The sequence below is a fragment of the Leptonychotes weddellii genome, chromosome 5, assembly GCF_054177405.1.
Source record: "Leptonychotes weddellii isolate Sample4059 chromosome 5, ASM5417740v2, whole genome shotgun sequence".
Lineage (NCBI taxonomy): Eukaryota > Metazoa > Chordata > Mammalia > Carnivora > Phocidae > Leptonychotes > Leptonychotes weddellii.
This window is the reverse complement of record NC_138373.1, coordinates 70,889,076-70,899,548: the sequence shown is the minus strand read 5'-3', so window position 1 is coordinate 70,899,548 and position 10,473 is coordinate 70,889,076. Positions and strand designations below refer to the sequence as shown.

Below are 10,473 nucleotides of genomic sequence, written 5' to 3'. Positions count from 1 at the left end.
GCACAGCCCATCTTCTTCAATTTTGCCTCAGCTAGGAAATGTATTGGAAGCAGAAGCCACCAGCCTCATTTAGTAGCTAATGACGAACCTTTAAAAATGGAAGGAGATTGACAAGGTGCTTGGAAAAGACAAGTCCTGATCTAGCCATCATGACTTGTTAGAGAAAGAAGGAAAATAAACTATATCCATTTCTTAACTTGTCATAAAGTTGACTTTTTACCTAGGTCTCTTTGCTAAGGAGGTTATATAAAGTATAATAGATATAATCTCAACGATAATGCCCCTCCCCCAATCCATCCATAGAGTATCTTGTAAAATCAAGGACATTCTCTTATATTCTTATATAAGCAGAGTACAGTGATCAAAATCAGGAAGATAACATTGATACAGTACTGTTATCTGATCAAAAAACCTTATTTAAATTTCATCAGTTGTCTACTGCTGTTCTTTAGAACAAAGGAAAACTAATTTCCCCTCAGGCCCAGATTCCCATTCAGGACCACACATTATATTTAGCTGTCGAGACTCTTTGTCTCCTTTAGTCTGGGGAAGTTTTTCAGTCTTTCTTTGTCTTTTATGACTTTGACATTTTGAAGCAGACAGACCATTTATTTTGAAGGATATTCCTTGATTTGGGTTTAATTGTTTCCTAAAAATTATAGATTCAGATCCTGTGTTGGGGGCAAGAACACCATTGGAAATGATGTTGTATTTTCTGGGTGCATCTTATCAGAAGTCATGTGATATCCATTTGTCTTGTAACTGGCGATATTAACATTGATCACTCAGTTAAGATGGTGTCTGTCAGATTTCTCCACCATGAAATTAGTTTTCCCTTTGTAGTTAATAAATATCTTCTGAAGGGTTACTTTGATACTATGTATGTATTCTGTTTCTCATCACCCATTAATTTTAATATCCATTTAAGATTCTTGCCTGAAACAATTTTAACTATGGGTTGTCAAATAATTTTCTGATTCCAGATTTCTCCCTACATTTTTTAATTGGCAGTCTACATTAAGGAAGAGCTTTCCCTTCTCCCCGTGCATTCATTCATCCATCTATCCATCCATTCCTTCACTTATTTTTTCTATGGCTTTTAATCTATATAATAAAAGCATTATTTATTTTAATGCTCAAACTATTCTAGTTTTGGCCAGTGAGAACCCCTTGGATCTGGCTGCTATAGGTTGTGACATGTCCCCATCACTCTTGGAGCATTTCCTTATTCTCTAGCACAGGAAAATGTCTAAGCCCCAAATCAGCTATTTCTCCAAGGAGCCCTAATTCCTTTTACTGGAAAATATTTAGAAACAAAGATCTGCATGCTGGATGCTGAGTGTGCTCAGAATGAGTGTGTTAAACACAGAAACATAGGTAGGTTCACTTGTTTTTGTTTGCACTCCATTTTGGGTTTCCCTTTATCCTTGTTGGGTTTGTGTATTTATGCTTTGAACATATGAAACATAACATGATTCTAAAAGTCTAAATTACAGAAAAATATATGTTTTGAGAAATGTCACTCTCCCCACATCGCTTCTATCTTGTTTCTATCCTCAATCCTTTCCATCCTATTTCCAACCAATACCAGCCATAAGTAACCAATCTCATTAGTTTCTGGTTTATCCTTATGTTTCATTTTGCAGAAATCAACAGATACATGTATATTTCCCCCTTATCTCTTACCTAAAAAGTACAAACTATAAATATGATTTTCTTTTTTTTCACACCGGAACACGTTCCATATCAGTTCAAAGAAATGTTCCTAGTTCTTTTCCATAGCTGCATAGTACTCTGTTGTATGGATATATTCAACCACTTGCTGATGTTTGAACATTATGGTTCATTTCCAACATTTTATAATTAAATTCAATACTGCAAATAATTCATTTACACATAAGTATTTTCTTATTTTTTGGAGGTGTGAGTTTCTCAAGGTAGAGTTACACACAAAAAAAGTGCACATATAGTATTTTTTAAGATTTATTTATTTATTTGAGAGAGAGAACATGCACATGCACATGAGTCGGGGGCAGGGGCAGAAGGAGAGGAAGAGAACCTCAAGCAGATTCCCTGTTGAGAGTGGAGCCTGACCTGAGGCTTGATCTCAGGACCCTGAGATCATGACCTGAGCCAAAATCAAGACTCAGACACTTAACCAACTGGGCCACACAGGTGCCCCTACAGTATTTTTAAATACTGCCAAATATCCCTCCAAAATGGTTGTACCAATTTGCATCCCTATCATCAAAATATGAGACTACCTGTTTCCCACAACCTTGCTAACAGAATGTGCTGTCATACTTTTTAATTTTCACCTATTTAAGTGAAAAATTATCTCGGTACCATTTTAATTTGCATTTCTCTGAGTGAGATTAAACATCTTTTCGTATGTTTAAGGATATTACCCATTTTTTACCCATCTTTCTAATGGGTACAAGCTTTAAAAAAAAAAAGTTTTGCTATGAATTGCATTTTCCCTTCAATTTGCTATGAAGAAACTACAAGTTATACATTTGCTTAACATTTATCCTGTTCCTTAATTTTTCATCATAAGATCCTACCTAAGGTAATGTTTTAGTTCTTGGATATGGATTCGGCCACTGTGAAAGTTTTATCAAGCTGTACACTTATGACTTATGCACTTCTAAAAGCTTACTTTAAAAAAATTAGCTGATTTAATTCTGTACTAAATTATCAGTGTCTTGTCTGCCTAATGCCTAAAAGAAGCCTAATTATTCCCAGAATCATACCCAAGTAGCACTGACATAAAACTAAAAGGAAAAGGTGATGCTCTTAAGGAAGGGACCAGTTTGCACATCCTTGAAAGGTGAGACCACAAAACAACATATACATATAACATCCTACCTCCTCTCCTATCATGGTGCCCACTCCCACCAACCACCAGGACCTTGCCAAAATTGGCATCCCTAGACATCTCTTCCCAATTTACCAATTAGGGGAAAGGATTTATCCAACAGACAGCAGTAAGTGCCTTTGGTTTTAAGTCTGTGCCTACAATTCTTTCTTTGTGTCCCAATAAGTGATGCCCCTCTGTTTCAAGCCTCAATTTCTCCATAATTTTCAGGGAGAATGGAAGGAAAGAGGTAATCAAGTCTATTAAGTGTTAGAAGCTACTTAAAGACTCAGATGGACTTGGACTTTTCTACCATTCTCTATGCACTGTGCAGAGTTGGGATTAGTGGAGACACGTTCTCTCCTACCCTCAGCCTCCAGAATCTCTTTGGTATGGGAGAGATAGGGTAATCCAAATAAAACTGCTCTGGCGTGATGACGGAGGAATTTTTAAAGATTACTTGTCTATTTGCTGCATCTTTCAGGACAGTTCAGAAAAGGGGAACAGCAGGGGCAACACACCTTCAGAGAACTGGTGCCACCTGAATCATTGTCATGCTGTCAGCCCGATGATGACCCAGCCTCTCCCATGGAGCAGCCCCCAGGCTGTCTGGGAAGTCTCTGAGCAGATGGGCTGGGGGAGGATGTGTGGGGCAGATGGCAACAGTAGTTGTCAGGCATGAAGACTAAACAGTGTTGGCAGAAGTCAATGATAGACTTACACCCTCCTAGTTCTGTCCCCACACAGCAGCCAGATGATGGTGCTTATCTCAAGGAGTTTCCAATAATGGCATTTGACATATATCATGACTTTCCAAGGGAAGCTGGGGGAGTTTCCTCACCCGTCTGCAGCCTGGACATCCTCACACACGCATACACTTCGTCTCCCCTAGCCTGTGTGTTGCAGGCCGAAGTCACAGTAAACATACACACATACTTTCCTATTCTCACCCTCTCCCTGTTTGAGCAGCATTAGGAGTAGAAGCCATTCCAGTGGCAAGAACTGGTATCCCAAATCCAGGCTCTCTGAGGATCACTGGAAGCTAGTTTGACCCCCAGTTTTGCACAGTATACTGTATTGTCCACGCTTGTGTGGTGCAGGTCTGGAGCACAGGCTCATAGATGCTGGAAGTGTCTTTCTTCATCTCCAGACATCGCTTGGTGGCTCTGTTCATGACAGCTTTTTCCTGGATGGGAGAAGAGACAGAGTCAAGGTATCAAAATGCCCTCATCTCCCCTGCTTCTGCTCTTCCTGCTGTGCTCAGCCACATGCTTGAAGAGTCCCTCAATCTTCTGCCAGTCATCCAGAGGGGAAATGAAGCAAAGGGCAGAGTTAGACCACCCAGGGCTTTCTCTGCTAGTACCATGGCAGACTAACCACAGATCTAGGAGGAAGCAAGGCTGTGCTGGGTTTCTGTTATCATCCACCTCTCATGAGGTTGAAGCATCAGGGCAGTGTGACTGTCTAGACATGACACATCTTGGAGAGCCATGGTCCTTCTCTACTTGGCCTTCCTTTCCACATCTTCACCCCTGAGCCCATGAAACCCATCAGGATTCTCCCTCCTTCTTCAGTGAAGCTTGGTGGCCAAAGAAGCAGAAGCTACATTCAGGCATCTCAGCTGGTTTTCTCTACCACTGTGGGGGATGTGGGGGGGAGCAGTTCCTACCTGTTCTGCCCTGGGGGCTTCACCAAAGTTTACTACTGGGAATGTTATGGGCTTAGGAGCCAAAGAGTCTGGGCTAAATCCCTACTCCATCACATAGAGGAGAAGGCTCTGGCAAATTACCTAGCCTAAGTCTCAATTTCCTCATCTGTAAAATGGGTTTATAGTTAATATTAGGGTTAAAATTAATACTAATTGAATTAAATTAGTTGGTTAATATTTATTGAGCATCTTGTGCCTGACATGAAAGATGTGCAGTAAATTAGTACATCTCTGACTCTTCCCATTCTAATGGGGGAAGGGGAGGAAGGGTTATCCTTCTTTTTGTTCCTATGTGCCACCTCCAGCCCCTAAGCTCCTTCCTCATATCTATGGCTCAACTACTGTCATCATGCCATCTGTCCTGGTCCTGTCCTCTTCTCCTAGTCCTCCCATTTCCTACACCCCTCTCCACTTCTTTGCAGGAATCACTCACAGAATCTATTTCAGTGCCTTGGTGAAGTTGTTTTCGCTTTATCCACCCTGCCCTCTGCTGTCATCCTGAGTTAACAGCCTCCATTTGAAGGTCTAGTGAGAGACCCTGATCTCACCGTCCCACTTTGGAACCTACCACCAAACATTTCAACATTGAGCAGGGCTGCAGCAGTATGTCCAAACTCTGCTTCCTCTGATCTCTTTCCATTACAAAATGCAACCCCCACTGCCAACCCTGCTCCCCTAAACTTGCCTGCCCTGCCCACACTGGACTTCTCTGAGGTGCACCTCCCCAGTGTACCTCCCCAGTGCGGGCAGTCACACAGGCACCCCTGGTTCTAGAAATCTTCCTGTCACCTCCACTGCTCCTTTCTGTGGGCCCTGTTTGTAGCCCACAGGGTGCTCCTGGAGAGGGTCCACCAACCAAGCAGGCCTGACCACAAATGTGCCTACAGCAGTCTGGCTTAAAACTTGGCTTACTCCTTAGGGTTACTCTTCCAGACCTCTTCAGCACTCTTTAACCCTGGTCCCCACTTGGTGCTTGATGCTCACTTACACTAAATGCTTTTTTTTTCCACTTTGTTGAAAAGATCACACTGCCAGCCAGTCTAGTCCCTCCCCAAGTGCCATGAGGGACCCTCAGGACACTGCTTGTGGGTGGTCTCAAAGGAGCTGCCCTGCCTCTCTCTATTGCTAGCAGCCCCTGTGCTCTGATGTGGATGCCAGAGAAACACTCTTCCTGTTTAACATCGTTCTTTCATTTCTCCCTCTGGGCAGATTCCTTTTCTACTGACTTTAAATATACCCAAATGTCCCGATATTAGAGGGGGAAAATAATCCTTAACTCTATCATCCTTTTTAACCAAAATTCAGTGCTTTCCTCCCTTTCAGAACCAAACTTCCCAAGCAACGAGGCGATAACAACAGTGGATAAGATTCTGTGTTTGAATCTGGACATTTAATCTGCTATGTGACCTTGGTTATATTATTTGACTCTCTGTGGTTTAGTAACTTCATAAGTAAAGTAGAGCTAATGATAATATTTCTCTTGTAAGATTTATGTAAGGATTAAATTAGATCGTGCCTGTACATTATATGTACTCAATAAATCTTGGCTGTTCTAATTTATTGTGATTTTTTAGATAAAGTCAGTGACGCTTTTTTTTTTTTCTATTTTCTCTCCACTTCCATGTGACATGTCCTTTGGAAGTATTCTTTGCACCTTCTTCAGACTTCTTTCCTTTACATTGTGTTCATCTGGATCTTATACATATTTGGCTTGGTTTTTATTTAGGGGGTGTTGTCTGACAGTTTTTAAGGAATTTTTGGTTTTGTTTATTTTCCACTTTCACAGAAGGAATATGTGCTCTTTCTTTTAATTTGGAAAGCATATTTCAAAAATTAGAAGTACTCGTAATAGAATAACATTGTATATATAGTTTGTATATCCTGCTTTTTAAGTTTAATATCATGATTTAATATCTCGTGTACTTTCCAATTTCATTAATTTTTGAAAATATACTTTTTGAGGATATAATTTGAATGGCTATATAATATTCAGTTCAATATTCAGGGGATGAACAAAAATCTCCCCTACTGTCGGGCATTTAATTTTTCCTAATATTTTGCTATGATAAATATTAAGATATTTTCCATATTAGTTTTGACCCACATTCTATATTATTTTTTAAAATACTGTCTTAAAACAGAATGAGCACCATAAAAGGGTCACAATTAATTTGGGGGTGCTGATTAGCGTCAGGGTTTTTCATGCAGAGAGCTAAACTGCCTTCTGCAACTGTGCCCACTAGCGTGACAGCGTTCCCACAGTATCTCTTCCTTTTTATTTCTCGAACCCTGACTCCTCATTCTCACTGCCTCTCCCAGAGCTCTTCTTTGTGTCACTCAATCCAGAAGACTTCCGCATGATGACATTTACCCCAACTCTCCATTATTTCAGTATGTCTCTACTCGCAACTCTGCTCCTCATTTCAAAGTCCAGATGTTCAAATTGGGTCCCTTCTCAGTCATTGATGCCATCTCTCTTGTGGCTTTCAGAAGTCATACCTCCTCTGGTTGACTCAAACCATGAATCATGCAATTGGAAGACTAAAGGATTATTTAGTCTTAACTCCCTCTCAATTCTGGAAATTATCTTTGGTAGCTTTTTAGTGGAATGAATGTGTAAGTTGTGTCTACAGCTTTCTTACCTGAAAGAACTGTGATCCTAAGATAAGGTGGATAGGAAAGGCTTAGATAGAATGAATTGACTCATGAACTACATGATCACCTCCTTCTTCAACTTCTGGACTTCTTGACACAGTCACCTAAAAAGGGACCTGGCTTGGACATTGGAGTGGTGGGCAAAATTCCCCTGCATGTCCTGCAGCTCCAGGCCTCACACCCAACCAGAATCTATATTCTCTCAGCAACTTCAGCCAGCTGAGAAAGTGATCTTTCCAAAATTCTCTTGGAAAGGCAAACCTCAAAATGTTTGAGATGTTATAATTGTTTCTTTAGCATAACTAGTATGTTTAATTCCTGAGAGATTTAGGATCAAGTAAAGATGTTAAACACATAGTATTTGTTAAAGATTCTGTGTATAGTTACTATTTTTAAGTACCTGCTATGTTTAAAAAAAAAAATCTTACAGATTAACCTTGTGTTACCAATTTAAAAATGTGTAATTGAATAATTAAGTTTGTGAAATCTTACCAAATTGCAAACACTGTTGAAACATATAATAGAATTTAAGAATCATTAATTTAAAATCAGATAATTGACATTCTTAAGAAAGAAAATTCAATGTATTAAATTTATAAATACAGTATGTAATGTTTAAGGGAATTTATTAAATTGTAAATTCCCCCATAAAGTTGCTAAGAGAGTAGATTTTAAAAGTTTTCATCACAAGAAAAAAATGTTTTTGTAATTATGTGTGGTGATCGATGTTAACTAGACTTACTGTGGTGATCATTTTGCAATTTATGCATAAATTAGGCATATTATGTTATACACTTGAAACTAATATAATGTCACTTGTATAAATAAATTAATTAATTCACTGTTGCAAATAACTTTATACTCATAAATTTGAAGAAATAGACCAATTCCTCAAAAACCATAAAGCACTGAAATTCAATCAACATGAAATAAATGATCTGAATAGCCCTGAACTATTAAAAAATTTTTCAATTTGAGCTCCAGGAAGAAGGCCTGCCAGGCTGGCACATCACCTGTGCACACAGGCCTAGAAAGCTGGCAGGTCTGAATGCAGGAAGTGTGCAAGGAGCAAAGTGTCTATGCTTGGGTGCTCCAGAGTGGAAACCAGGCTCACTGAACTTGGCTTCAGGCTCAGGGGATTATGCTGATAGTTTTGAGTATAGGCAGGAATTTGTGGGGTACACACAAGGCCAAAAGGGTTTTAAAATATTTTAATTCCTGGTTTAAAAGCCCCTGGAAAGAAACCTCCAGGCCCATATGGTTCCACTGGAGAATTATACCAAGCACTTAAAGAAGGATTAATGCCAATTTAAGACAATCTCTTCCAGAAAATCTCTTCCAGAAATGCCCCTTTCAGAAACTGATCTATTCTAAATTTTTGTCAATAGGACAAATTTTATCAATTAGGAAGAGAAAACACCTCCTAACTCACTTTATGAGGCCTTTATTACCTTTATACTAAAACCAAAGACAGTACCAAAAAGAAAAAAAAGAAAAGAGAAAAGCTGCAGGTCATTACCTGTAATGAACTTAGACACAAAAATCTTCAACAACATACAAGCAAACCAAATCCAATAAAGTTATGAAAAGAAGTGTACACCATGACTAAGTGTGGTTTATTCCTGGCACACAAGGTTGTTTCAACATTAGAAAATTAATCAGTGTAATCCATCATATCAACAAACTAAAGAAGAAAAAATATGATATCAATTGACAAAGGAAAAGCATTTGGCAAAATCCAGCTCACATTCACAATAAAAATATTTCTTAGCAAGTTAGAAATTCAGATAAATTACTTCAGTTTGATAAGGAGCATCTACAAAAAATCTACAGCTAATGTATATGCAATGATGAAAGACTCAATGCTTTCCCCCTGCATTTGGGAACAAAGTCAGGATATCCATTCTCACCATTCTTATTCAACATAGTACTCGAAATTCTAGCTAATGTAATATGGCAAGAAAAACAAAACGAATAAAAGTCATACAGATTGGAAATGAAAAAAAAAGTGATTGTTAAAACCTGCTGGGTTTTTAAATAAAATAATAAGATTTCTAAGCTGAATGTAAAAGTTTAAGAAAAACTATAGTTCTTTAATTTATAACTTAATTTAATATTAATTTTTAAAACTAAAGTAAACCTGTGATAGTATTTTCTGCACACACAAAAAAGATACTGTTAAGGACATCAAAAACTCACATTTAGCACACTGGACCTGCCTGTCAAACATGTCTGCTTGGTGACTGCCATTGACAGAAAGCTCACCCCCTTGCTAGGCAGCCCATTATTCTGTAGGATAGCTTAACCTGTCAGGCTATTAGAAAGTCCTCCCCTTATGTTAAGTTGAACTCCCTCTCCTTGATCTCCAGTCACTGGTCTCAGTTCTGCCCCCCTGCAGACACTGAACAAATCTAATCCCTCTTCCTCATGAAATCAGCATCATCTTTTCTCTAGGCTCATGTCTCCAAGCTAGTGCCTCCAGATTTGCCAATCTTTCCTCTGCTCTGAAATTATTTATTGAGTGCCTGTCATGTTCCAGGCACTGTGCTAGATGCCAGAGAGAAAACAACAACAACAACAACAAAACCCAGGCCCTGCCCTCCAGCTCACAGTCTAGTGATTAAAAGAAGCAAGTGAGGAGGTACTTAGAAATAATCGTGAGATAAAACCTGTAGGAAGAGCCCTGAGAGCACGAATCACTCATCCTCGTCCTGTGGAGTCACAGATGGCTGCTCAAAGAAGACAATGTCTGAGGCCAGAGGAACATTTTGTAGTTGGCCCAGTAAAGAGGTGGGAGGAGGGGGAATAATACGTACGCAAAAGCCTAAGATAAGAGGGAGCATAGCCTTTCATAGAATTACATGTAGTTCCATATAGAGCAGGAGGTGAAGAGCAGAAACACAGCTTACCCTCCTCTTCCTTGTCACTGATAGTGCCTAGTTCAAAAAGACTTGATCTAGGATCCAAAAACCCTCTGAAATTGTAAGCAAAATTGTGCACATATGTGCATATATATGTTTTCCTGGAAAGAAGATTTTCAGAAGAGTTATTAGCTTTACATTAGGAGTAAATGAGTTAGATTGATCCATGTCTGTTAAAATGTAGCCCCTGAAACGCGGCAGGGATGTCCACTATCACCACTGCTATTCAACATAGTATTGGAAGTCCTAGCCACAGCAATCAGACAACAAAAAGAAATCAAAGGCATCCAAATTGGCAAAGAAGAAGTCAAACTCTCACTCTTTGCAGATGA

General features: G+C 39.2%; 1 protein-coding gene across 1 annotated transcript in view; it reads right to left on the bottom strand.

Annotated features, from left to right (window-relative positions):
* Nucleotides 1-2,369: 2,369 nt before the first annotated feature.
* Nucleotides 2,370-10,473, bottom strand: part of GALNT8 (polypeptide N-acetylgalactosaminyltransferase 8) — a 47,954-nt gene continuing 39,850 nt past the window's right edge. Inside the window, 1 exon segment of the mRNA XM_006739635.2 lies at nt 2,370-4,043. Coding sequence (XP_006739698.1) covers nt 3,900-4,043 — 144 coding nt within the window. The 3' untranslated portion in view covers nt 2,370-3,899.